We start from the raw sequence: 27891 nt of genomic DNA, 5'->3' as shown, positions 1-27891 counted from the left end.
ATAGCATGAATTAAAAAATACAAATTCAAATCTGGGTGATATTAAAGAAACGTGATTTGCGAGCACAACCGTGATTAATGATTGTTAAAAGGAAACTTCTAATAACTTTGATATATTTTTAAATTACGAATTTGGTAACAAGGCGTGGACCATTATTTTTGATCATTTTTGGTCATAATATAACGTCGATTATAGTTATAAAATTGGAAACAACAACTTAACTTTTGTATATAAGGAAGTTAGATTATGCATTCAAATTATTGTAATTAATTAATAATCGTGAATTTTATTATTATTATTAATTGTGTCATATAATGGAAGTTTGATTTAACTATTTACAAAATTAAGGTAAGTTGCGATTACGATTGGAGCGCAAGTTACGTGAAATCATATATGTAATATATTCTTTAATTACGGTGATTATTTTATGTTTCATTAACCACATGAGCAATGATTTCTTAATATAAATATACGCCTTCTACAATTCATTGACTCACTATACCCCTTTTTATTTGTTTCTTTAAAATTTGTTTCTTTCGTATTTTATTTTTCTATTATATATGTTTCTTTGAATATTATATCATAATTTTTTATTATGAAATCAATAATTTTATTTCCTAATTCCTATGTTTTGTTTTATCTTAAATTCATAATAAATTAGTAAAAGTTATTGCATACGATTAAACCTATTTTTTAAATAACATCAATCTAATTTACACATAACCAATTACACAAAACAATTTTTTTTTCAAAAAAAAAAACACTTAAGCTTACATTATATATACATTCACACTTTTGTTCCATATATAAAATTTCTAATATATATAAATTAAAAAAAAAATTTGGTCACTCATTCCGCGCACGGCGCGGATTATCACCTAGTAAACGTTTTATTCTATTACGTAAACGTAGATATGAGATTAAACACGTACTCACTACTCGGTCAAGTCTTATATGTTTTGGTTAAATAATAATAGTACAAAAGCTATATAGTTCAGGCCTCTTCTCGTAGATACATTATTTATTTTTTTGATCAAAACTCGTAGATACATTATTATCTATAGCAATGTGGGAAGAAAAGAAGAGATATCTATTGCATTGACGTCGACATGTAGGTTACAATTATTGACCAAAGAACATCATCTATAACGACTTCCTTATATTCTCAAGAAAATCCAACGTTATATTATATAAATATCACATGAGATTGATATGTTTTTGACTAGTTCTACTCCTATATTTTCTTTCAAACGATGTTCATGAAGTTTTATTCGCTCCCCAATCGTTTAAAGTCGTTGGATTGCGTAGAGTTGTGCGTGGTTCATGTATTGGTGTTTTATTGGTTAAGACCATCTCCAAGGGCACTCTATTTTTTCCTCTATAATTTACACAAAAATAGAGTAACTCTATTATAGTGTAACTTTTGCTCCAATGGTGTTACTCTATAATAGAGTTACTCTATTATAGAGTGAAATATAGAGGAATGTCACTTTTTCACTCCAAATATAGAGTAAAATATGACATTCCTCTATATTTCACTCTATAATAGAGTAACTCTATTATAGAGTAACACCATTGGAGCAAAAGTTACACTATAATAGAATTACTCTATTTTTGTGTAAATTATAGAGGAAAAAATAGAGTTACATTGGAGATGCTAAGTAAACTAAATGTTATAGAGTGAGTTCTAACAAATTATGAAATTTATTATTGTGTTTTTTTCATTTTTGTAAGTGAAAGGTTTATCTTAAGTTACAAAAAAAAAAAAAAGTGAAAGGTTTATCTTTGGTGATGAACTAAATAAATAATTGCACATACTATTTTTGCAAATAATCACGAAAATGCAAGAAATACAAGTAAATGGATATACCTTTTTGGTTATAAGTGTATGCCTGATAAAGTTTTACTAGTTGTATCTTTTACATGTGTATGGTATATAATTTTATATACTGTGTTCTTTTTTTAATATATTTTTTTAATTTTTTTTATATATACTGTGTTCATTATACAACAAAATTGTCTTTCAAAAATATGTAGTGAGTAAACATTTATATAAACAATGTTAATAAATGTGGTTACTATGTAAAATTCAAAGTTACGTAGTACGTACTAAGTTACAGAAAATAATTATTATGCAAGAAATTTTTTATTTTTTTTTGAGAAAAAGTTTCTTTGTTTTTTCTCCAAATAAAAACAAATTAATATTTCAAACAAGACAAAAATAAAGAATAAATAAAACAACAATCATTACTGTCAATTATCACGGGAAAAGATTATTAAAAATGTCCACCATAGAAATCTCATCATGTTTCTTTTGGTTCTTGCAAGTCTTAATAAAATACTCCGTATGTAGCAAAGTTTTTTGTTCAAAAAAAAAAGTATGTAGCAAAATTGACTCTGAAATATCAAAAGAAACTTTCGTTCACTATTAGTCGAAATCCGAAGATATTCCGAATTCGAACTAGGCAGGGTGGTAGTAAATCCACTGTTCAGTATTAAAAACGTTTTTCCAAACTAACCAAATCAACCAAAATGATTTATCAAAGAAATATCAAACAAAAAATGATTTATATTCTGCAACGTAAAATATTAAGTAATTATTTTATTATTGGTGATGCTCTCGCAATGTTACCATTAAAACTCAGATCTAAATTTAAACATAGAAAACAATATACAAACACAACACAACAGAAATAAACTTAAATAATTTAATTTATGTGTGAAAAATTCCAAAATTCCAAGGTAATTTATTACCCTCTTTAGAAAGTAGAAATTAGAAACATGAGAAAAGGTAATTTTAAATTTTAATTATTATTTTTTGACTGGAGTCATATTAACTTTTGGAAGAGCAATTCAATTGGTTTCATAGATTCAACGCGTTTCAATAAAGAATTCAACTATTACGTGCTCAGGAGAAAACAGTTTAATTAAGTAAGGGCCTGACTGGTTTAACCGCAGCGGTTGCGGTTGCGGTTGCGGGAGTTTGCGGATGCGGGTGGTTGCGGTTTCTAGCGGTTTTAAGAGATTTGTACGACTGGTTCTGCGGTTAAAAATTGGTGCGTTTGCGGGATACTTATGACTGGTTAACTACCAAGTGCAACAGCGGTTAAATAATAAATTAACAATATTTACATTTTATACAATTATAAAAATATCAAAAATAATAATATTATAATAAATATAAAAGTTATATTTAGAAAGTTATAGTTTAATTTTTTTTAAATATAGAAAATATTTTTATTTTAAAGTTTTATAATATTAATTAAAATTTAATAGATATATTTTAGCATTTTTATAATTCTAATTTAATTTTTTTATTGAATATTTTTATTTTTGTATTTATATTGTTTTGGAAAAAAGTAAATTTTTTTTATCCTCCCGCAACCGCCCGCAACCGCAAACGCTAGCTGGAACCAGCTTTTGAATTTATGAGGTTCTGAGCGATTTGGAGCGGTTTGGAACGGTTTGGAACGGTTTGAACGATTGTTGCAAAACGCCAACAACCGCTACCAACCGCAAAAGCTGCGTTTGCGGGTGGTAGCGGGAAAACCAGTCATGCCCTAAATTAATAATCGTTACTTTAATTAATTAATTTAGGGATTAAGAAAGGGCAATTGTCAATAATAGCACCTTTTGAAGTTTATGTCTCAAAAATAGCACTAGAAGGAGAAAGTCACAAAAATGACATTCATTAAAGGGTAAAATATCTATAATACCCTTGGTTTAAAATTAAATAAACAAACTAAAATAAATAAAAATAAAAAAAAATAAAAAAAAAAAAATAAATTTTTTTTTTATAGTTTCAGATTATATGTTTTCAGATTCGAAATTTTATAATTTTTTTTTAAAAAAAAAATTTCAAATTTTTTTTTATTTTTTTTTCAGATTTTATTTTTATAATTTAAAAATACTTTTTGAAACTGTTTTTAAAATTTTTATTTTTTATTTTATTATTTATTATTTATAAAATTTTAAACCCTAATTCCAAAACCCCACCCCTTAACTCTAAACCCTAAGGTTTGGATTAATTAACCCTAGGGGTATAAGTGTACATTACCTCTTTAATGAAACCTATTTTTGTGACTTTGAGCCTTGAGTGCTACTTTGGGAACAAAAACTTGGTTTAGTGCTATTTTAGTCTTTTTCTCATTAAGAAAACGAATATTAATTAAAATAATTTTAACTTTCCTTTTGTGTTCATCTTCTTCTCCCCCTTGGCTCTCTCTCTCTCTTCTCTCCACGGAAGAGAAAAGTAGATCTATCTTTGACGGCTCTCTCTTCAATCCTCTTCACTCCGTAAGTTCCATATCTCTCCTTCTCTCTTCCATCAAACCCTTTTGGCTTTTCAGATTCTCGATTTCTCTTTATCATCCCGATCTCTAATTGAATCTGCTTATTCTTTGTTCTGCAGTTTGGCTATGTTGTCGTGTCTGATCTGATACTGGTTCCCGTTTGCCTATCCCTGTTTTGGGTTTGGTTCGAACAGACTAAGAAAGCTTCCTGTTTTGGGTCTGGTCGGAATAGACAAAGAGAGCTTCCTGTTTTGGGTTTGGTCGGAATAGATTAAGGAAACTTCCCGTTGTGGGTTTGGTCGGGATAGATTAAGAAAGCTTCCTGTTTTGGGTTTGGTCGGAATAACCCATCACTGAGTGTATGGAAGAAGCAAAGTAGATGTTCTTGTAAGGAAAAGACAGCACCTTTGTTTCATTTTGTGGATAAAGTTAAAGTCTTTGCTTTGTGTAGTCTCTGATCAGGATGGTAGGAAGAGAGGATACAATGGGTAACGAGGAACCTCCTCCTCCTCCTGGTTCCAAAAGAATGTTCTGGCGTTCCGCCTCTTGGTCCGCTTCACGTACTGCATCATCACAAGCTCCTGAGGAGGACCCACACCTAACCATCCCCTCTGGTCAGCAGAGTCGTAGTAGATGCGCAGGAGCTCCTCCTCTAACACCTCGCTCACACCACAACAAGGCTAGAGCTTGTCTACCTCCACTCCAGCCTCTTTCCATTTCGAGAAGAAGCTTAGACGAATGGCCTAAAGCAGGGTCAGACGACGTAGGCGAGTGGCCTCATCCGCCAACAACCCCTAGCGGCGGCGGCGGCGGCGGCATGAACGAGAGACTGAAGCTTGATTTATCGTCAACGCGGGTCCCGGACAAAAGCTCTGGTCTAGTTAAGAGGGAGAAGATCGCTTGCTTTGATAAAGAATGCTCTAAAGTCGCTGAACACATCTATGTCGGCGGAGACGCCGTGGCCAAAGACAAGGACATATTAAAGAGCAATGGAATCACACATATACTCAACTGCGTCGGTTTCATCTGCCCTGAATATTTCAAATCCGATTTTTGCTACCGGTCGTTATGGCTGCGAGACAGTCCCTCGGAGGATATAACCAGCATCCTCTACGACGTCTTCGACTACTTCGAAGACGTCAGGGAGCAGAAGGGAAGGATCTTCGTCCACTGCTGCCAAGGAGTCTCCCGCTCCACCTCCTTGGTGATAGCCTACTTGATGTGGAGAGAAGGGCAGAGCTTCGACGACGCGTTTCACTACGTGAAGTCAGCTCGAGGCATAGCGGATCCCAACATGGGCTTCGCCTGCCAGCTGCTGCAGTGCCAGAAGCGCGTCCACGCCTTCCCTCTCAGCCCCACTTCCTTGCTTAGAATGTACAAAATGTCTCCCCACTCGCCTTACGACCCTCTCCACCTCGTCCCGAAGCTGCTGAACGACCCGCGCCCCTCGAGTCTGGACTCGAGGGGCGCGTTCATCTTGCAGCTGCCTTCCGCGATCTACATTTGGGTTGGGAGGCGGTGCGAGGGGATCATGGAGAGAGATGCTAAAGCTGCTGTTTGCCAGATTGCTCGGTACGAGAAAGTGGAGGCTCCCATCACGGTGGTTAGAGAGGGAGAGGAGCCTGGTTACTACTGGGACGCGTTCGCGAGCATCTTGCCTTCTATGATTGCAGCAAGCTCTGTTGGTAAAACTACTCAAACGGGGGAGAGGAGAGTGGAAGCTTATAATCTTGATTTCGATATTTTCAAGAAAGCAATAGAAGGAGGCTTTGTACCGACTCTAGCGTCGTCCAACAACGAGCATGAGACTCATCTACCTGCAAGGGAGAACAGCTGGAGCTCTCTGAAGTGCAAGTTCGCGTCGAGGTTCGAGAGAGGGTTTCGTTATGTCTCCAAAACGCCGCTCTCAAGAGTCTACTCTGATTCGATGATGATCGTTCATGCGTTAGGCTCGCCTTCTTCGTCAACAACAACAGCTTCTTCTGATTCTGTGTGCAAAGAGAATTCAAGTAATAGCAGAAAGAGTTTCCCACCGCCTTTGATATTGCCTAAGTTCGCCAGCCTGTCTCTTCTTCCTTCCCAGGCTTCTACTGAACCGTCGCCGAGTAGGAAGGCTTCTCCTTCTCTTGCGGAGCGGAGAGGCGCTTTGAAAGGGTCTCTGAAGCTGCCAGGTTTGGCTGATGATAGTAGTGACATTGTCTTCAACTTGGAGGATGTTAGAAAAGATGACAAGAATGTAGAATCAGGACGTGGCCAGGCTTTAGCGTGTAGGTGGCCAAGTATGGAGATGATTACAGAAGTGAGCAGAGGTTACTTAGATTCAGAATCTGTTATAGCAATTCTGTTGCCAAGTGGTGATGATCTAGGAGAAACTGTTAGTAGGATTTTGTACATGTGGATAGGAAAGTCATTCTCTTTAGATAACAACTCTTCTGTGTTAGATAGCAACAAAGCGATAGACAGTGTGGAGGATCTTGATTGGGTACACATTGGTGAAGCCATTTTGTCTCAGATGGACCTGCCTAAAGATACTCCTATGAAGGTAATAGCTGTGGTACTTTCACTAGTTTTTAGTCTTGCCTTGTGCTCTTTTTTTTAATAAACTTGAAACTGGAAATTGAAATTTCAGGATTTTGATTACCAGGGATGTCAAGATTATTTTTATAGATTATTGCTCTTTTTTTGGGCCAAGCATAGATTATTGTTATGAGACCTTTATATGCTATAATAGGTTATATATGTCCAGAGAAGGTGAATCTATTATATAATTTCAAGAAGTTTTATTTTGCATAGTGTTGTGGTTTATTCATTTGGTGGTGACTTGGTTATTGTGGTTCACATATTGTGTGCAAGTAGTAACTGATAAGTTGATTCTCCATTTGTTCACAGATAGTTAGAGAAGCTGAGGATCAAACTGAGTTGCTTGCTCTGCTAAGTGCGCTTTAGCACCTGCACGCAAGTTCAACACATTTACTCTTCTGCTTCTTTTGTCCTTTTCCTTTCACATATTCCTTCCGCCAACACGTTTCAGTTAAGAGTATTCAGATCAGGTGAGAAGTTCTCTAAACACAATCTGTATTACATTTTGATAAGCTAGGATGTGACCTGTTTTGCCAAATCGTCACAAAACCATTTTGTTCTTTTGTTTTGCATCTGATGCCAGCAGGTCTCTCTCTCTATCTGGGGTTATGGAAGTTGAAGTTGAGAGAAAACAACTCTCATGTACAGTTGGGGAAACTTCTTCCATAGACATTGTAATCATCAAGGAGCCATGTATTAGCAATGTTATAATCAGATAAAAGTGTAAGGTTTAGGGGCTCTAGGAGAGTTTTAGATTATTAATGGACTTCTTCTTACAATGTTATCATATACTCTCTCTCACCAGTTGGTAGACCTCCTTTTATGTTGTTTCAAGACTTTCAAGTAAAGTACACTAAAGTAGGTTTTGAATTCTGGTTGAAGTGTAATCCAAGAGTTAGTTTATTACCGTTTAAACCGTTCATGTACTGATCTTTCTCTTCCAGTTTTGGTGTCACCTTTTCTCTCTAAAACAGCAAAAAAAAAAACAAAAACAAAATGGCTTCAAAAGAGGTATGATTCATGTTTTGTTGCGCAAATTCGTAACGAATGACGATTTGGAAATCGTTTGGGGACCCAGCAGTAGCATTAACCATTTATTTTGTTGTTTCTATTTGATACAATGTTTTTTAAATCAGACTGGATTTTGATATGATTCGACCGGTTCAGATTCAGTAATCTGGTTTAATATATCTTAGATATAGAAATTTGAAAATAAAGTGAGTAAATATGACACATAATTAGAATTGACACTATTTTTTTTGTTTACTTTACAGATTTTTGATAGTTTTAATAATCAATACTATTTACACATGAACATGATTTAGGGCATCTCCATCTTTACTTTATTTGTTTCTCTAAAATGGAGTAAATGTAAATATGGAGTAAAAAATGTTCCAACACTTCATATCTCATTTCATAATGAAATTTACTCCATAAATGGAGTAATCTATTATTTTTTTGTTCATTACTCCATTATGTTGCGGAAAATAGAGTAAAGTTGAAGTAATTTTACTCTATTTTCACTTTTACTTCATTTTGGAGGAAAAAATGAAGTTTTACATTAGAAATGCTCTTATTGATATATGTGTGATCCAACTATTTTAATCCAATTATTAAAATCTTTTATTAATTAAATATTATACAAAAAACATATATATGAAAAAAAATAAAAATATAAAAATTAAATTTCAACCAAAATGTAAAAATATATCCATTATGCGGCTCAAAATCTAGTATTTATTAAAATTAAACAACTTTGAGATCCAGTCCAATTATCAGCCCCTTTTATCAGACTGATTTGTATATTAAACCTAACTACAAATGGGCTTCGAATCATTAAATAAAAGAAAGCCCATTAGTTTAACCAAGGCCCATAAGGTGACGATCTAGGGTTCTTATTAGTCTTCTATGTTTTCATTTTGCCTTCTCTCAAACTGATCCAAAGGGTTTTCGTTTCGCCGCTCAGGTTCGTCCCCTTTTGCCTTCTTCTCAACTTGAATTACTGGAAACTATCCCAAGCTTCAATCTTTGTTCTGCTTTTCTAACTGATTTACTTCTATGGGTTTTAACAGTTTTTTTGTAGGAAAGGATCTGACTTTTGAGTAATGGCTCCAGCTAAAGGTACCGCCTTTTTTCCTTTTTTCCTGTTAATTGCTTTTTTTTTAGTGTACTTACTTTGTTGAGAGTTCATTGTGTAAATAATAATAATGGTTATTAAATTGTTTATAAAAACGTTGTCACTATCTTTACTCTAAAACAGTGTCCTCAAGTGTATGGTACAACTAGATTCTTTAGGATGATCGCATCTTCCACGTGCTTAATGTAACTTTTCTTCCTATCATGAGCTTGTTTTACATTGATTTGCTATAGAACAAAGCTTTAATGTGTTGTGCTTATTGTTAGTAGCATAAATATTTGTTGAAAGTTTCTTATAATGGTTATAAGTTCGTTTCTAATTTGCATTTTAATGAGTTTCGCTTGCATTCCTTGTCTTTGTGAATCGCATATCAGGACTATGGCTTGAATTTTTGAAATGTAGACACGTATGATTATGTTTTCTAAATTGATTTGCAATCGAACAAAGCCTAATTTGTTGTATTTACTGTTGAATTACTAGTAGAAATAGCTGATTAAGGTTATAGGTTTGTTTATAATTTGCATCATTTAAATGAGTTTTGCTTGTCTTTGTGAATCACATTGGATTTATGGTTTGATTTTTTTTTAATTATAGACATGTATAATTGAGTTTTTTAATAGTAAAAAATGTCCCAAGTTTTTTTTTCTCAAACCTTTCTAAATTGATTCAACTCTCTCCTGTTTTTGTTGTTGCAGTTGATGTCACTAAGAAGGCTGACCCAAAGGCCAAGGCCTTGAAAGCTGCTAAAGCGGTGAAGTCAGGGCAAGTCATCAAGAAGAAGGCGAAGAAGATCAGAACGAAGGTGACGTTCCACAGGCCAAAGACATTGACAAAGGCTAGGGACCCTAAGTACCCACGCATCAGTGCAACTCCAAGGAACAAGTTGGACCACTACGGAATCCTCAAGTACCCACTCACCACCGAGTCTGCAATGAAGAAGATCGAAGACAACAATACCTTGGTCTTCATTGTTGACATCCGTGCTGACAAGAAGAAGATCAAAGATGCTGTCAAGAAGATGTATGACATTCAGACCAAGAAAGTCAATACCCTCATCAGGTAGGCACACACTTGAAAGCAAAACCTTTCACTATTGGTAACTTAATAGAGATGGGTTTATAATGAAATGGTTTGTTTGCAGGCCTGATGGAACGAAGAAGGCGTACGTGAGATTGACTCCTGATTATGATGCTTTGGATGTTGCTAACAAAATTGGAATCATCTAAGCTATTATCATTTGATCTCTGTCATTTTACTTTTGGAGTTGAAAACAGACTTCTTGTCTTAGTCTCAGTTTTGTTAGAAAATAATATCTCTGCTGTGCTTTATCGTTGGATTCGAAGCTTTGTTTTGGTATTTATTTTCATCTTGTTCCCCAATTTCTATTGCTGCCTATTTGACACCCGTCATATCCGGTTAATTTTGGTTAAATCGATGTAAATAGTATCATTTTGCTTGCAGCCTATTGATACCGGTTGATTCGTTTTTAAATGCGGGTTTGTGACCACATTTATATTTATACAAATATAATAGAGTTTGAAATAGTCGAAAAAAAAAGAAAGACTAGAGTTTGAAATATCAATGTTTTTAAATTGACCCGGCCTAGCTTTATTTTTGATTTTTCAAATATTTGAATTTGACACGTAGCACAAATTAAATTTTGTTTCTTAAAGTATGAACCTTACGTTTTCATGCTTACAAAACCTGTGTGTTTTATGTCTAAAACAAAAATCTTGTCTTAACCAAACAAAGGTGGCTATCAAAATTGCTAAAAGTGTGACTCAGAACCATTTCTACCAATCTTATGTGGCCTCGGGAAGCCCTTCCTGGTTGCAGGAAGGGGTTGCAGAAGAGAGTCCGTGTTTGCTGTAACCATCTGTGTTCATGATGGTTGTTTATACACACCTATTGGTGTTCGTTTACGTGTTTCTATTTGGTTCTTGTCATCTTGTGTCCTTTGGCCTTTAGCCGTACTCTGTTTCGTTCTTTTGATTACTGAACATAAAATTCAGGGGGAAAAAAAACAAACAAAGTTTACCTTGAATAGTTAATTTTTTTTTCTCATTATTATTCAAGTTTTTTGAAAATGCATCATTATAAAGTATTCCTTTATTTTGATTTCGTTTATATGTAGACTTAGCATCAAGTTCTTCACGTTGTTAATGTGTCGGAATGTCATTTTCGCAAAACAAATAATACATAAAACTGACGGGATGAGGTAGCTCACTTGGTAAGGACTCTGTGGGCTAATTGTCATGCTCACGGGTTCGACGCCAGGCGGAGGCGAACTGCCCATTCTGTCACCAAATGCGGTACTGGGTGTTGGGCCTTGTCTCCAACCCAGGTAAAGTCCTCCCGGGTGAAGTGGACCGCTGCCTAACCGGGCCCAGGGGAATGACCCACGTAAGTGGGGAACCCCTGGATTATCAAAAAAAAAATAAAATAAAATAATACATAAAACTGAAACGAACAAAAAATTCAATCTAGAAAAATATTTTTTATATTTTTTGTATTGTTTCTGGCTCAAATTACAATCTCTTATTGAAACAAAAATATTTTCTTGGACCCAACTGTTTTTTTGTAAGATTTTAAATTAAATACATCATTCCATTATAAATAATTATAAAAAATATTATATTTGCTATCTATATTTCCAAACAACACAATAATTAATATTGTTTCCAAACAATATAAAACAGTTGGTCTCATCTTTTTCATAACTTTTATCAATAAATCAAATAATTGACTAAAAATTATAATTTTAAAAATTGAAAAATACGTGTAACTTATTTTGTAGATTTAGATACTATGAAATAATTTCAATCAATATATAATCAGTTAATTTAATTGATTGTTTTATTTATATATTCATAAGTAAAAAATACATTCACTTAAATTTAAATAAAATTTTATATAAAACTAAATACTATATATAAATAAAATGTAATAAATTGGCATTAAATAAGTTTTATAATTAAAAACATATGAAAATATATCATAAATTAATCAAATTAATTACATAGATTTAATTAAAATTCACGAAGAAAATATTTGAAATAACTAAAAATTAAATTAAATAATATCTTATACAATTACATGTTTAATAAATAAAAAAATAATATATATATATATATATATATATATATATATATATATATATATATATATATATATATATATATATTCAAATACACTAAAATAAAAATGTTAAAACATTTTGATTTAGTAAATTCTATTTTGTTATAAGATATTAGTGGCCTTTAAAATTCCATGAAAACATCTTATATAATTGGAAGTGTAAATAATTCACGTGATTGTGCATATCCGACATAAATAAAAAAACGGAAATAAAATTATACAAACGTGTATTTATTGATCCTCATGAAAGAAATGATAAATGAGTATCAATTTAGAAATGAATAATTAACAAAATCCGTTGGGCCAAATTTCTATTTATATCCATATCTGTTTTTGTTAGGTCAATTATTTTTTTAAAAAAATCAGAATGATTTCATAAGAAAATATATACTAAAATAAAGCTATAGAATATTATATAGTAGGTTGCCAAACAAAAAAAGAAAAGAATATTATATAGCTAACTGAATAAATTTATGTACATTTTAATTAAATAAAAATATTTGATTTTATGTTATAATTGAAATGTATAGAGCATACAAATATTTATTTGAAGTGTAATTAATATGATATATATGGACTCAAAAATTTATTCATACTTCTATATTAACAACATCGGTTATTTTGTTTCCACTAATATACAATCAAATAAATCTAATCATATTTAGTTAAGTAACATAATAATTCAATAATAGCTATTACATATATATATATATATATATGTAAGGGAATTTTTCATATTTACCACATTGTTGGTACTATATTTATGTTTACATTCACTAAAGAGATATTTTCAAAAATATCTTACTCATTAAGAGGTAAGAGGCATTTATACACTTGCTTTATATATATATAATAAATAACTATTTAAATAAAAAATAAAAAAGTAAAATTTTATTATGTTTTTGAATTATATTTTTTTCAAATTCGAACTTTGTTATACATTTCTTTTTGGATTTTTTAATTTTATTTTTGAAGTTTGAAAATTCTTTTTGAAACCATTTTAAAAAAAACTTATTAATTTTTAAGTATTTATTTATATATTTATTAGAATCATAAATTCCATATTTCTAAATCTCTACCACACCCCTCAGCTTTAAAAGAAAATGGCCACAAATATCACATTTATAGTACTACTTTTCATGTTTACACTAATCATTTTTACCTTTACTTTTAATTAAGGGTAAAATTCATTTATACCTTATGATTAACTAATCTAGACTTAGAGTTTAGAGTTGAAGAATGTAATATAATTTTTAGAATGTGAAATTTAGGATTCTAATAAATATATAAATACTTACAAAATATTAAAAAAATTAAAAAATAGTTTCAAAAATAATTTTTGATTTTCAGAAAAAAATTTGGAAAAAAATTCAAAATTTTTTTTTCAAATTTTTGTTTTTAAAAAATTCGAATTGAAAAAGTATAATTCAAAAACATAATTTTTTTTTATTTTTTTTATTTAAATAATTATTTATTATATAGAGAGCAATGATATAAGAGTCTTTTGCCACTTAGTGAAAAATATATTTTTGAAAATGTTTCTTTAATGGTGGTAAAAATGAATAATGGTAGCATGAAAGTGGTAATATGAAATTCCTCCAACTTTAAATCTAAAGTTTTGATTAGTTTACCCTAGGATTATAAGTGTTTTTTTTTCCTCTTTGAAAGTGAAGGTAAAAATTGTTAAGGTAAACATGAAAAATGGTATTATGAACGTAGTTATAACGTTCCGACCGTTCACGGCTAATGGACCACCCACTCTCACTTACTCGGCCCATGGTCTCATCCCATCTGACAGGCGGTGCGTTAATTTTCCATGGCCCGAAAATCTTGTTTACTGACCATGCAATTATCACATGACCTTTTTGTGTGCTTTGACTTCACTCACACGATATTGCGAATCACTTTCTTATGGGTCACACATCCTTCCACTATTTTAGCTCAAGCACACTTACCTCAAGAGTTCTAAACGGATGTATGACGGAAAAAATCAACTTCGGTGACATAGATAGCCAAATCAATCATCTTGAGTCTTTCCATATATCAACATTCGGAATGTTACAGTAGTATTTTTGGCAATTTCCCATATATATATAAACATCATACATTGAAAATAACTATATTGTATGATAAATATAATGGCAAAAATAATTATGAAAATATTCAAAATATATTATATCTAAAGATCAATGCTTAACACTAATCATAAACAACAAATTTAACTGATTATAGTATCAACCAAATTATAAGCAACATATATTAGAGAAAATAATTATAATAATGTTAACTGAACCACATAAAATAAATATTATACAACTAAATTTTCTTTTAACGTTAAACAACATTCGATTAATTTAGAAAATTTAGTTAACTAATTTAAAATAAAATTCACTCTATCGAGCTGATCATAATCTAGTATTAATTAAATATGATTGTATGGTATTATGATCATGAAAAGGTTGTTAGCAGATGACTCCTTTGATAAAAAAAAGCAGATGGGTCGTTTGAAGACTGTTATATGGCCGTTTAAAATTTTTAGTGATTAATAAATATTTATTGTATAATTTATTAAATACATTCCTTTGAATCAAAATTGGGAAATCTTAATAACCTAATATTTATTTATTAATTTGTATTTCATATTTTCTAGTCTAACATTTGATTACAAAAGTATCGTTAATGAAATAATACAAAAGTTACAAATTTAAATAGTATATATTGTAATATCTCACATAAAACTAAAATTAGTTTCAAAGGTTACTTTCCTTTTTCTTTTAATAAGAGAGATAGGATTTTATGTATATTATTAGTAATATACAGCTACGTAATGTTATAGCTTTAATTTAAAAACGTGACCTTGTGGAGACCACTCAAAATAAGTAAAGATCACTCAAATATTCCATGTCACTATCATGACATCGTCCCTGCGGAACTCGTGATTACAAAAATTATTTAGGGGGTGTATCGTATTTAACTGAAAGTTACTTTTGGGTGATTTGTATTAAAATGATATATTCTCTGTTATTCAAACATAAATTTCAAAAACTTATTTAAAATCAACTGTCATTGAACTTAACATTTCGTAGAGTACTTTAAAATTCACTGTTATTAAAAATATTTGAAGTTGAGGAGTTTTAAAGTTTTGAGGTGATTTTAGGATGTTTGGATGGAGTTTTTTAGTTAAAAAAAAAAATTAAAACCCAATTTTCATAGTTTTAGATTATATTCTAGAGTGGTTTAACAAAAATCACATAAATCTCAACAACTTATCGAAATCATCTAAAACTCCGTTAAAAGTTAAATCACCTCAAATGGTGGTGATGATTGGTTCGACTGTGGAATAAAAAACTTAGCTGTAGATAAATCGGTTGTAGTTATAAAGTTGTTACTGTAGATTTTTTCTAGAGAGACTTTTGCTGTAGTTAAATTTGTTGTATCTGTAAGCTGTAGGCCGTAGATATTAAAAAATAAAATATATGAAATATGTGTTGTATATATAAAATTATTATTTTATATCAATTAAAATAATTTATATTAATATTTTCTAATAAATTATCAAAATTTATTGTAATTTAAAATGTGATATGTAAATAATATTTATATTATTTAAATATCTTAATAATTTAAAAACACTCAAATTAAAAATTAAAATATTTATAAATTTTTTTATTATGATTATATAATTTATTTGATATTATAGATATTTTTTCCTTTACATATTCTACCACCTATAAAAAGAAGATGTAGGGTTTTTGCCAAAAATACATAAAAAAAAATTTGCTTTATTTTTTTATGTAGTTTTAAAAATAAAGCTAAAGCATTATTATTGGTAAAACTAAATAAAAACTTGATATAGACTTTAATTTTTAAAAGTAAAGCTACAACATGATTGGTAAAATTTAGTGATTTAAAAATAAATAAAACTAAAGTATGGAGACAAAACTCAACCATCACCCCTTTATATTGAATACACCTAGTGATTTAATAAGGTGGTTTAACTATTAATGAAATCATAGATGATTTTAATAAGTTGCAGAGATTTATGTGATTTTTGTTAAACCACTCTTGAATATAAACTAAAACCATGGAATTTGGATTTTAATTTTTTTTTAACTATGAAACTCCACCTAAACACCCTAAAATCACTTCAAAACTTTAAAACTCCACAACTTAAAATATTTCCAATAACAGTGGATTTTAGAGTACTCTACGAAATGCTAAGTTCAATAACAGTGGATTTTAAATGAGTTTTAAAATTTATGTTTGAGTAACAGTAAATTTGTTATTTTAATACAAATCACCTAAAACTCTCAGTTGAATCGACCCCCTTACTCTTGGGCTCCCATTACTTTTTATATTTCTTAAAAATTGTCATTTTAATATTTTTCACACGGATTAATAAAATGACTGAAATATATATATATATATATATATATATATATATTTATTTATTAATACACATATTTGACTAATAAAGAAAATAATTTATATAATTAATGCAGTTTTCAGTTAATATTAAAATAAAAGTAAATAAAAGTTACATTGAAATTTTAAAATGATATATCTCCAGCTATGCGGAAAGCCGCACAATCGCAATAGGCATGATGTAACAAAAAAATATTTAAATAACAGTTTTCAAAAAACACAGGGAGTTTTAGGTACTAGTCGAAGATTTACGTGGAGTCAAATTACAAAATTTAGAGATTTACGTGGAGTCAAATTACATAAATATATTAGGGAATTCGGCCAAAAAAAATACGAACTTTGCACGAATTGCCAAAATAAACCTGAACTTTTGGACTGGCCAAAAAAATACCAAACTTTTCATTGACTTTAAAATTTATTAACAATGTTTTTATTGACTTGCCAATTTAGCACGCCGTTAGCAACTTAACAGAAAAAAATTGACGTCGTTTATTGTTCTGTTAACTGAAACGACGTCGTTTTTGTTTTACATGATCTGAAAATAAAAACAAATAGAACCCTGGATTCGAACTCGGGTTTCTAGGGTGAAATGATAATGTATTTAACCACTGGGCTAAAGGCGTTTTCAATATAGTTAAAAACACATTTAACTTTATTTGGTACTCACTGAATATAAAAAGTTCTCTAAAAACATAAAAGATCTTTAAAATTACAAAATATTGAAAAATAAAGATTTTGTAAAAAACAAATTGAACTTAGAAATATTTTTTCTCTTTAAATAATCAAAACATTTTCAAAAAAATTCATTTTTTAAAATTAAATTAAAAATTGAAAAAAAAGAATTTTTTTATAAAATTAATTTTGAAATTAAAATAATTATTTTTCTTAAAAAAAACAAAAATCTTTCAAAATTTTCAATTTTTTAAAATTAAATTAAAAATTGAAAAAATAAATAATTTTTTTACAAAATTAATTTTGAAACTAAAATAATTATTTTTCTATTAAAAAAAATCTTCCAAAATTTTCAACTTTTTAAAAAATTTAATTTTTAGCTGATAATTGTAACTTAATTTTTTGCATTTTCTTTGATTTTTAAAAAAATTTGGATTTTTTTTTTAAAAGAAAATTTTGGAAGATTTTTGATTTTTTAAAGAAAGAAAAAGTTTATTTATAATTTCAAAATAAAATTTACAAAAAAATAATTATTTTTCAATTTTTTGGAAATTTAAAGATTTTTCAAAAGTTTTTAGAGAATTTTTTGAGTTTATGAGAAATTAGGGTTATGTTTTGTTTTATTTCAATCATCCACGTCTTTAGATCAATAAAAACAAATTTGTATCTAATCTTTTAAAATGTCTCACTAGCCCAGTGGCAAAACTCCCCTCTGTTAAGTCCAAGAGTGTGTGGGTTCGAGTCCAACCAACAACAATTTTAAGATTTTGTCTTAAACAAAAGAACTGAATGAAACGACGTCGTTTCACTAAACGGTAGTATTTAACGGTGGGTTAACACAGTTTTAACTGTTGGTTAACGGTTTGTTATTTTGGTCAGTCAATCGTAAGTTTCTTAATAAACTAAAAAAGTCAACGAAAGTTTAGGATTTTATTGACCAGGCTCGAGTACATGTTTATTTTGGCAATTCGTGTAAAGTTCGTGCTTTTTTTGGCCGAATTCCCAAATATATTATAATCTTTTATTGTAAAATTTAGTCTCTAAATTTTTGATGTAGCTGTATATGATATAAGTATAAGAATTAAATGAGAAAAAATATAAATAAAAATTATAACTACATCAATATTTATCTAGGGCTGGGAAAATAAACCGAACCCGATAACCCGAACCGAATTCGGTCCGATAAAAATGAATCCGAACCGATTCGAACCCGACGTAAATACCGAATGGATTTTGTTTTGTGGTATTTCAGGTTATGGGTATTATCCGAACCGAACCCGATTCTAAATGGATATCCGATAGAACCCGAAACATTCAAAACCTCGAAAAGATCTTGTACCAATCATGATCTCAATTCCTAATATGTATCCAAAATACACTAAGAAATATTAAACATCTAAAATATTTATCTATTACATGAAGATTGGTGGTTCTATTACATAAATGTTGGTGGTTCTATTACATGAAGGTTGATGGTTGAAGATGGCCGTTGAATCTTGAAGTATTTAGATTTAGATTTTGTTTTCGTTAAACAATGTTTCTCATTTCATGAGAACTTGATTTTCATTTTAAACTTTTATTTATTTGGTTTTCTTTTTATCAGTAAATATTTTTACTTTTCGTTTGATTTTGAATGATAATTGTTGATGTTTCTTATTTTTGAATCGATTTTACTTAAGTTTTGGTTACAAATAGGTACAAATCAGGTATTTTAAAACTGAAGAACCGTTTTTACTCATGTTTTGGTTATAAAATATGTAAAAATCAGGTACTTTTAAACCGAAAAACCGATTGGGACACGAACCCGAAAGTATATTGGATTGTGCCGGTTCTTTGAAGATTTACTAACTCCGACCCGAACCCGGTAGAACCCAAAACGGTCCCAAACCGAACTTTCATATAATCTGAATGGGGCTGATTTTGATAAACCCGAAAAACCGAAACCCGTTTGGATAAAACCGAAACCCGATTGGGACCCCGAATGCCCATGCCTATATTTATCTCTATAGTTTACTAAATAGTGGGGTTGATTGGTTGAGATGTATCTTTAAATTTGTGTTGTAAAATTTTGGTTGTATAAATTTTGATGTAGTTGTATCTGCTGCAACAATGCGTTTTTCCTATGGCCTATAAAATATTATTTTAGGAAATAGGGTTTTACAGCCGTTTCTATTCTTGGATGTAGCTTTAGAAATTGATATAAAGTATAATTGGTATTTTTAAATATTGTAGATAAAAGTTAAAGCTAAAATTATCTACGGACTAAACAATCATCTTCGTATACTTTAGAAGAAAGATTGCTACAACCATATTTTAAAACCTTTTTACTTTTCTTTTTGGTCAACTAAAACCTTTTTTACTTTAACTTTCAAAACTAGGTGAAACAGGATTAGTGATTTTTATGATTATAGGTAAAAACATTAAAATTAAAGATATATGGTACATCTTAACCAATCGCCCTCTTTCCCTCCCTTCCCCAGGTCTTTATAAATGTGTTATGGCCTTCTCCTTCTTCGCTGAACACACACCAGAGAAAGTAATATGAACAATCATCAAACGACGGTGAGATATATTATCTTCTCTCTCTCATTTCTCATCACACTCCATTTTAATGCAGATTTACAGGATAAGTTTTTGAAAACATATCCTTACAATAACTTGATGATAAAATCTCATCTTATGTTGAATTTTTTTTTTTTTTAATTTGTGTTATTTTCTTCATCATATATATAGCTCATGGAATTTGTCTTTCATCTGTTTCTGCCATTTTATCCTCAAATTTGTTTGTTTTCTTTTCAATGGGAGAGAAGCAGGTGTTGAACCAACTAGAGCCATGGTCTGAGCTTAAAGACAAAGTGGTTCTTCTGACAGGAGCTTCTTCTGGTATTGGACGAGAGGTCTGTCTTGATTTGGGCAAAGCCGGTTGTAAGATTATCGCAGCAGCTCGTCGCGTCGACCGTCTTGAATCTCTCTGCTCTGAAATCAACAGCTTAAGTTCAACCGGAATAATATTAGCCGCACCGCTCGAGCTAGACGTTTCATCAGACGCAGCCACCATTCAGAAAGCGGTCAAACAAGCTTGGGACATCTTTGGAAAGATAGATGTGTTGATCAACAACGCTGGAATCAGAGGCAATGTCAAGACGTGTTTGCACTTGTCTGAAGACGAGTGGGACAGAGTCTTCAGAACCAACTTAACCGGAGCTTGGTTAGTATCCAAATACGTCTGCAGTTTAATGAGGGACGCTAAAAGCGGTGGCTCGGTGATAAACATCTCGTCCATCGCCGGTCTCCACCGCGGTATGTTACCCGGTGGAGTCGCATATTCTTGTTCTAAAAGCGGTGTTGACATCATGACAAAGATGATGGCTATTGAGTTAGGTGTGTACAATATAAGAGTGAACTCGATCGCACCGGGGATTCTTAAGTCAGAGATCACTCAAGGTCTACTGCAAAAAGAGTGGCTTAAGAAAGTGACCGAGAGGACTACACCGTTAAAGGTGCAGCAGACCGTGGATCCGGGAATTACCTCGCTGGTTCGCTATCTCATTCATGACTCTTCTCGATATGTCTCAGGAAATATATACATTCTTGACTCTGGAGGTACAATACCTGGCCTGCCCATTTTTTCTTGTCTTTGAGCCTCAAATCTTGTGTGTTGTAATAAAAACAATGGTTGAGATTAGGGCTGGGCAGAAGGCGAGTATTCACTATTTTGCGTGTACTTGCTACTTAACTTGCCTTATACAAGTAATAAAATTTTCGACTTGTACTTGACTTGTTAAAAACGAATACTTACCAGTTTGAATACTTGATCAAAAATAAATTACTTACAAGTTATTTATCTTGCTTTATTAGTTACTATTTACGAGTACTTGTGAACTATTTACGAGTTTTCTGATTATTTAAAAACTACTTACTAAATAATACTCTGTTAGAAATAAACATGAAAGTTTGTTTTGTGTATTCTACTTAAACTAACATGTGAATTCCTTTAAACCAAATATTTGTTTATATTATAAAGGAGACAAATAAAAATATATGAATATTTCGATATATAAGCATTATATAATTTTCACAATGACAAAAAAATCTTCTCTAAGCAAATAACATGTAATAACAAGCCATATAGCTAATTTTTTTAATATTGGTTACTATAAAATAGTTCACTAGATGACGGCAAGAATTTAAAAATAAAGACGGATACGAAACAAGTAACAAGTATAAGAAGATAAATGAGTATTTATGTCTAATTCTAAATGCAAGTAAAAAGACATATATAAACAATTATTTAACAGATCATGTAATAAATAGCAAGTAATGGGTCAAGTAACGAGTCAAGTAATAAAAATAATAATGATACTTGACACTTAACTTGGTCTTGCAAGTAATGAAAATTGTCGACTTGTTACTTGCCTTGAAAACACCGAATACTTGAATTTTCAAGGCGAGTACGAGTCAGATAGCGAGTTTAAGTCGAGTAACCTATCAAATATTTTTCTTAAATCAGTCGGATCTAAATGGTTCGGTTGGTCTGACCAAATTTGATTTATAGAGTTGAGATATTATCTAGATTAATGGTTATATAGACTATTATTTCGAGAGTCTGTGCAAATATTTAAGCTTTGACATCATGAGTTTTGATGGAACATGCGTAATATACAAGAAATTTGAGCCGACAACTTACAGCCAATTAGTTTTAGATTGAAAATCCAAAAACTTATATGGTATTAGAGCTACCTAATGATGGATGACTTTGTAGATGTTGTTCCCATAATTGCCTATAAATGAACGTAAAAAGAATGTTACTAAACGATGAAATCTTACTATATCATTTACTGCCAATTAATTTTGAATAAAATATTCATGACAGACCCAAATTTTTACATAGTTTTTTGGTTGGATAAACTTAATTTTTTTAAAACCTCAGAATTCTTCAAGGAGTCGTGGTTGGTGATAGGAGATGATGTTACAGTGGCTGTTCAATCTTTCTTCTTGAAAGGGTTCTTACCAAAAGGATTAAACTCGACAATCCTAGCTTTAATACCAAAGAAAGAAGAGGCAAAGGAGATGAAGGATTACCGGCCAATCTCATGTTGCAATGTAATATATAAGGTAATCTCGAAGCTTATTGCGAATAGACTGAAGATTATTACTGCCGAAATGTATTTCAGTAAACCAATCTGCATTTATCAAAGAAAGATTGCTTATGGAGAACGTGCTACTTGCCACAGAGCTGGTAAAAGATTATCATAAGGATTCTATCTCATCTCGTTGTGCAATAAAAATTGACATATCAAAAGCTTTTGATTCAGTTCAATGGTGTTTCCTTCTAAAGACGCTGTACATTGGATCTCACTTTGCATCACGACGGCTTCATTCTCAGTGCAAATAAATGGGGAGCTAGCATGGTATTTTCAAAGTGCAAGAGGGTTGAGGCAGGGGTGCTCACTGTCTCCATACTTATTTGTTATTAGTATGAATGTATTGTCGAAGATGTTAGACACAGCAGCAAAGAAGGAGGAGATAGGATATCACCCGAGGTGCAAGAACATAGACCTTACCCATCTATGTTTTGCTGACGATTTGATGGTTTTTTCTGATGGGAAGAAGAGTTCTGTGGAGGGGATTTTAAGAGTATTTCAGAAGTTTGATAAAATGACTGGGCTTAAGATAAGTTTGGAGAAGTCTACGTTGTTCATGGCGGGTATCTCAAGTCAAAATCAAGAAGACATTCTTCGTCAATTTCCATTTGCAGCTGGATCTCTGCCGGTACGCTATCTAGGACTCCCTCTGCTAACAAAGAGTATGACAGTTTTAGATTTTCTCCCTCTGACTGAAAAGATCAGAAAAAGGATCAGTTCCTGGATGAACATATTTCTGTCATACGCTGGACGACTGCAGTTGATCAACTTTGTAATTACAAGTTTGGCTAATTTCTGGATGGCGGCTTTTAGACTCCGAAGTTATTGCATCAAAGAAGTTGAAAAACTATGTTCGACTTTCTTATGGTCTGGATCAGAGCTAAATGGGCGAAAGGCTAGTTTCTTGGGTAGATGTTTGTAAACCCAAACAAGAAGGTGGGTTAGGAGTAAGACGACTGAAGGATGTGAATTTGGTATGCAGTTTGAAGCTAGTGTGGAGGATTCTATCGGCTAATACTCTTTGGGTTAATTGGATAAAGGTGTATTTGATAAGGAAAGCATCATTGTGGTCAATCAAAGAAACGACATAGACATGGTCTTGGATGTGTGGAAGAAAATTCTAAAATGTAGAGAAGTTGCAAAGAAGCTATATCGGGTGGAAGTGAAAAACGGCAAAAGGCTTCGTTCTGGTATGACTCTTGGTCATCTTTGGGATGTCTGAAAGATATTATACAAGATAGAGGTCATATTGATATGGGAATCTCAGTAAATGCAAATGTCAAGGTCTGTAGAAAACATAGAAGGAGACATCATCGAGCTCCCATCTTTAATAGAGTTGAGATGGAGATAGAGAGATATAAAGCTAATATAGTTGAGGAGGAAGACATATCATTATTGAAGAATGGAAAAGGAGATTACAAAAACTCTTTCTCGGTGAAAGAAACATGGGAAGTTATCAAAGAGAAGCGTCAGAGTTGTTATTGGTACAAGGCAGTTTGGTTCAAATATGCTACTCCAAAATTCTCATTTATGCTATGGACTGCCTTGCATGACATACTTCCAACATGTGAAAGAATGAGTAGATGGAGTGGGAATGTTGACACTGCTTGTGTGCTTTGCCAGAATACGGTTGAGTCCATCTCGCATTTATTCTTTGAGTGCCCATACTATGCTCAGATATGGGAAGTTTTGATGAAGGGAGTGCTGGAGAATCATTACACATCGAATTGGAGGAGAGTAATCAGGATAGCTTTGGATCATACCCAAGGGAAACTCAAGCTCTTTATAGTGAGATATGTTCTTCAAACTGCAATCCACACTATTTGGAGGGAGAGAAACAGAAGAAGACATGGAGAGTCTCCTTCACCTGCAACTTTGTTAATCAAAATGATTGACAAAAACATGAGGAATAAATTTTCTATCATAAGGAAGAAGGGAGTAAAATAGTTTGAAGGTGGAATGGTATATTGGTTCAGCACAAGATAAAACAAGTTAGGAGATGATAGATTTTATTCTCTGAAAATTTTAGAAATGTTACACTTGATGTAAAGCAAAGTACATTTTTCGTTTTGAATTCAATTTAACATTCAATTCAAACAAACAAAAAAATTTAAACACCAGCAATTTTAGGGCTGATACCCGTAATTGCTTTAGATCCGAAACTACAATATGTAATATTAGATTTATTTATTAGTCATGACAATGGTTGATGCAATAGCCAATGTCATTTCTAGTTGAGATAACGACCTCTAGTCTTAATCTTATTTTATTTTAAAGGAAATAAATCATTTACTTATTAATACATGATCAATAATTGGGGTGATTGGTTGGGGTGTAGCAAGTGATTTTAGCTTTAATTTTTATCTACGGGCTTAAAAATCACAAATCATGCTTTATATTAGTTTTTAAAGCTACAACCAAAAAATTAAAGCTACAACAAAAAAAAAACAAAAAAAAATAACTGTAAAAATCTTATTTTCTAAAGCTCAATCTTTTTGTTTGTAGGAAATTTGAAAGTTACATCTCTTAAAGGTAAATCAAAAAATCTTATAGACTAAATTTTAAAGTAAATTTTCTACCGTTACAATTCAACCAATATTAGAGAGTATCTCACATTCTAAAATGATAACCTGTTCCTCAACCAATATTGGACTTTTATGATCATAAAATCATATGAATAGGAGTCTTTGCCTAGGTATTAATATATACTAATTCACAATGTTTTAGTTGCTCTGAATGGTAACTGTGGTTTGAGCGGTGCGGGACAAGCGGTTTAACTGAGATACGGTTTTAACAATTATAAAAACGTATAGATATATGATATATGTAGAGATTTTTGTTACTGTTAACTGTGGTGTAGAGCGGGATGGTTCGTATCATTCGAAGTCTAAATTTGAAAGCGTGGCGGTGTGGAGTCCACTCAAATATCTTGTCATTATCATCTCATCGCCCATGTGGAACTCGTGATTAAAAATAATTTATAATACTATTATTAGGTACGAGAACCTTTTGTTTTGTTGTTTAGCAAATGGTTCATTAATATTTGTATATTAGGAAGTCTGGGCTGAGAGAAAACATGATTTACAAGAGATCTATAGTGTAGTGTAGATCATACTGTCAAACGAAGATTCCATAGGATTGGATGACTCTACGATAAATATGATATCTTATAAGACATATAGAATTATCAGTTGTGAAATCATCTGTAATAGTTTTCGTAGTTTGTAATAACAAATTATTCAATGTTTAAAAATACTATTACTTGGTAATAGGTAATCATCTCTAATAGTTTTAGTAGAGTGAAATATTTCATAACATATTTGTTAAATAACTAAAATTTAAATAATTTATAACATTGAGAATTAAATGGAAAATTATTATTACATAAGTGAAAATAAAACAGTGAAAAACAAGATTTACCATAATAAAATATTAGAAAAACCTAATTATTTTGGTTATGACACAAAATCAGTTGCATTATTAAAAAAAACAAAATCAGTTGTGTATCTTGAAAGCATGTTTTGAATGATTGGTTGGAATGCGACTGTAGAAATTTATAAAATTGAAAATTAAATGAAAAATTATTATTACACATTGTTTTTGTCTATACCTTATTATATAATGATTTAGAAAAGGTTTCTACAACCATTTTTTAGACTTTTTAATTTAATTTTATGATTTTAAATTTACATTATTAAAACTGAAGTACCTTTTAGTACTGTTTGGATACATGGATAGCATAATAAATTAGAATTATTTAGAAACATGGATAGCATTATAAAAAAAAGAAATATGGTGTTCTTTTAGTAATTTCATTGATATAATTACATTAATTTTCTTTTCATATTTCAAAAAGTTTAACAATTTCATTAATTATATAAGCTTAACAATACATCACATCATTAATGATATTACCATAATAATAATAGTGCAGATCTTTATTTATTAGTTAATCAACATTAACTTTGTGCCAGTCATAAAATAAAAAATGTAAAATAATTAGTTTTTGCATATGTTTTTCTTATAACATCTCAACTTTGTTGATATCAAATCAATGTAACATATTACATGAATCAAAAATTACATCAAACATGTTGTTAATAAGAATTTTTAACATAGACATCAGTAACACGATGCTTCTTAACCCATCCGTAGGATAGGCTGATTCGTTAGTTTTCCTCTACTTCGTTCTTGGTTTTATAAGATCTTTCTTACGGCTCTCAATTCTTATGAGTAAATGTTTTTTTTTTCTAAAAAGATCATTGGACACGATTCATCTGTTACATTGCAATCCGTTCCAAACACTCCCGCTGCAGGAGATAACATGCTTTGTTGTAACTATTCATGGCACTGGAATTCTTTTGCTTTGAAACCAATAACCCCAAACATTAGATGTATCTCCATCTCTCTTTTTTTTTATAATCATTCATGACGTTCCATTCCAAAGTCTCCCACTCTGTATTATCACCATAGATTCCACCGAAATGATCATCTGACTTGGGAAATAACTCATCTTTGGAAGTAGTCTTTTGGGTTGAACCCCACTTGGCGTACTCAAGACTCGCTGGGCCCATACTCTTCCAAGTATCATTGACCACTGAGTTTCTAATGTGGAAAACGTTGGCGTTAACCACTATCCAACAGTAGTTCAAAAAAAAAAAACCACTATCCAACTTTGTATAACTTACGTTACCAACCATAAACCACAAGGTTTTGCATATGATTAAAAGTTTGGTTTACTTTGTTTTACCATTTTTTTCATATTTAGTTTCAATCGGTGGAAAATTATATAGCCAAAAACATAATTCAAATATATTTTTTTGTGAATAAAATAATAACTTAAATTAAAATAATAAAAATGTATTACATTTATTATCCTTTAATTTTTCACTCTATATAATTATTTTACTAAATAAAAAAATTCTTTTTATTTCACTTAATTTAGCCAAAGACATAGAAAGAGTCATGTTTATTAGTTTATAAAATTAGTTAGACATGAATATTGGATATCCATTTAGATACGGATTGTTATTTTCGGGTATTGTTTTTTTATAAATTAGGCCCACTTGAATATTATAAATTTAAGTGTGGGTTTTGAGTTGGGTTCTTCTAGGTCTGGATGAGTTCGGTTATGATGTATAGGAACCTAAAAATATCTAAATAACAAATATATCTGAAATGGGTTAGGATATTTGTACCAAAAATAATAATATTACCTGATTTGTTCCATGTTTTTTGAATGCAATTAGTTATATTACGACACATCTAAAATATATAGCACTAATTATGAAAAAAAAAACATAAATGTATAAAAATGTAAGAAGCAATACATGTGCGGGGGTGTGCGGGTCAATCTCTAGTCCTCTATATATTATTTGAGAAGCATTACAACTTCTTTTTGTAGCCACATGTCATCATTAGGATGATTCTTAGAATCATTAGAGAAATATGTTGGTCCATCTAATTATATAATAAGTTTTTTTATTAAACTAACAATAAATTC

The 27891-nt window shown here is 31.0% G+C and overlaps 4 protein-coding genes and 1 long non-coding RNA gene across 7 annotated transcripts in view; 4 read left to right on the top strand and 1 right to left on the bottom strand.

The window, feature by feature from the left end:
- LOC103863213 overlaps positions 1-27891 on the bottom strand; it is a 743758-nt gene that overhangs the window by 328018 nt on the left and 387849 nt on the right. The gene's annotated exons all lie outside the window — the stretch shown is intronic.
- On the top strand, positions 1657-2568 carry LOC117133748. The gene is made up of 2 exons (XR_004457751.1): positions 1657-1740; positions 1778-2568. It is a non-coding gene; the product is annotated as an uncharacterized LOC117133748 (long non-coding RNA).
- Positions 4137-7798, top strand: LOC103863180 (protein-tyrosine-phosphatase MKP1). Of its 2 annotated transcripts, none has more exons than XM_009140938.3 (4): positions 4137-4296; positions 4412-6834; positions 7182-7342; positions 7459-7798. In XM_009140938.3, exons 2-3 carry the CDS (start codon positions 4756-4758, stop codon positions 7236-7238), a joined length of 2136 nt encoding a protein of 711 aa, XP_009139186.1. In that variant the 5' UTR covers positions 4137-4296; positions 4412-4755; the 3' UTR covers positions 7239-7342; positions 7459-7798. The 2 variants fall into 2 exon arrangements, with proteins under 2 accessions (XP_009139186.1, XP_009139187.1); XM_009140939.3 differs by having other exon boundaries at positions 7456-7798.
- Positions 8804-10388, top strand: LOC103863178 (60S ribosomal protein L23a-2-like). The gene is given in 4 exon segments (NM_001301986.1): positions 8804-8838; positions 8945-8993; positions 9705-10068; positions 10151-10388. Coding segments are annotated over 3 exon segments (465 nt in total). The 5' UTR covers positions 8804-8838; positions 8945-8977; the 3' UTR covers positions 10236-10388.
- On the top strand, positions 18908-21054 carry LOC103863358 (3-oxoacyl-[acyl-carrier-protein] reductase FabG). Of its 2 annotated transcripts, none has more exons than XM_009141109.3 (2): positions 18908-19806; positions 20055-21054. In XM_009141109.3, the coding sequence occupies exons 1-2, from the start codon at positions 19786-19788 to the stop codon at positions 20883-20885; spliced, it is 852 nt and encodes a 283-aa protein (XP_009139357.2). In that variant the 5' UTR covers positions 18908-19785; the 3' UTR covers positions 20886-21054. The 2 variants fall into 2 exon arrangements, with proteins under 2 accessions (XP_009139357.2, XP_018513905.1); XM_018658389.2 differs by having other exon boundaries at positions 18910-19806; positions 20058-21054.

Source organism: Brassica rapa, chromosome A04 (assembly GCF_000309985.2).
Source record: "Brassica rapa cultivar Chiifu-401-42 chromosome A04, CAAS_Brap_v3.01, whole genome shotgun sequence".
Lineage (NCBI taxonomy): Eukaryota > Viridiplantae > Streptophyta > Magnoliopsida > Brassicales > Brassicaceae > Brassica > Brassica rapa.
This window is presented reverse-complemented; position numbering and strand designations above follow the sequence as displayed.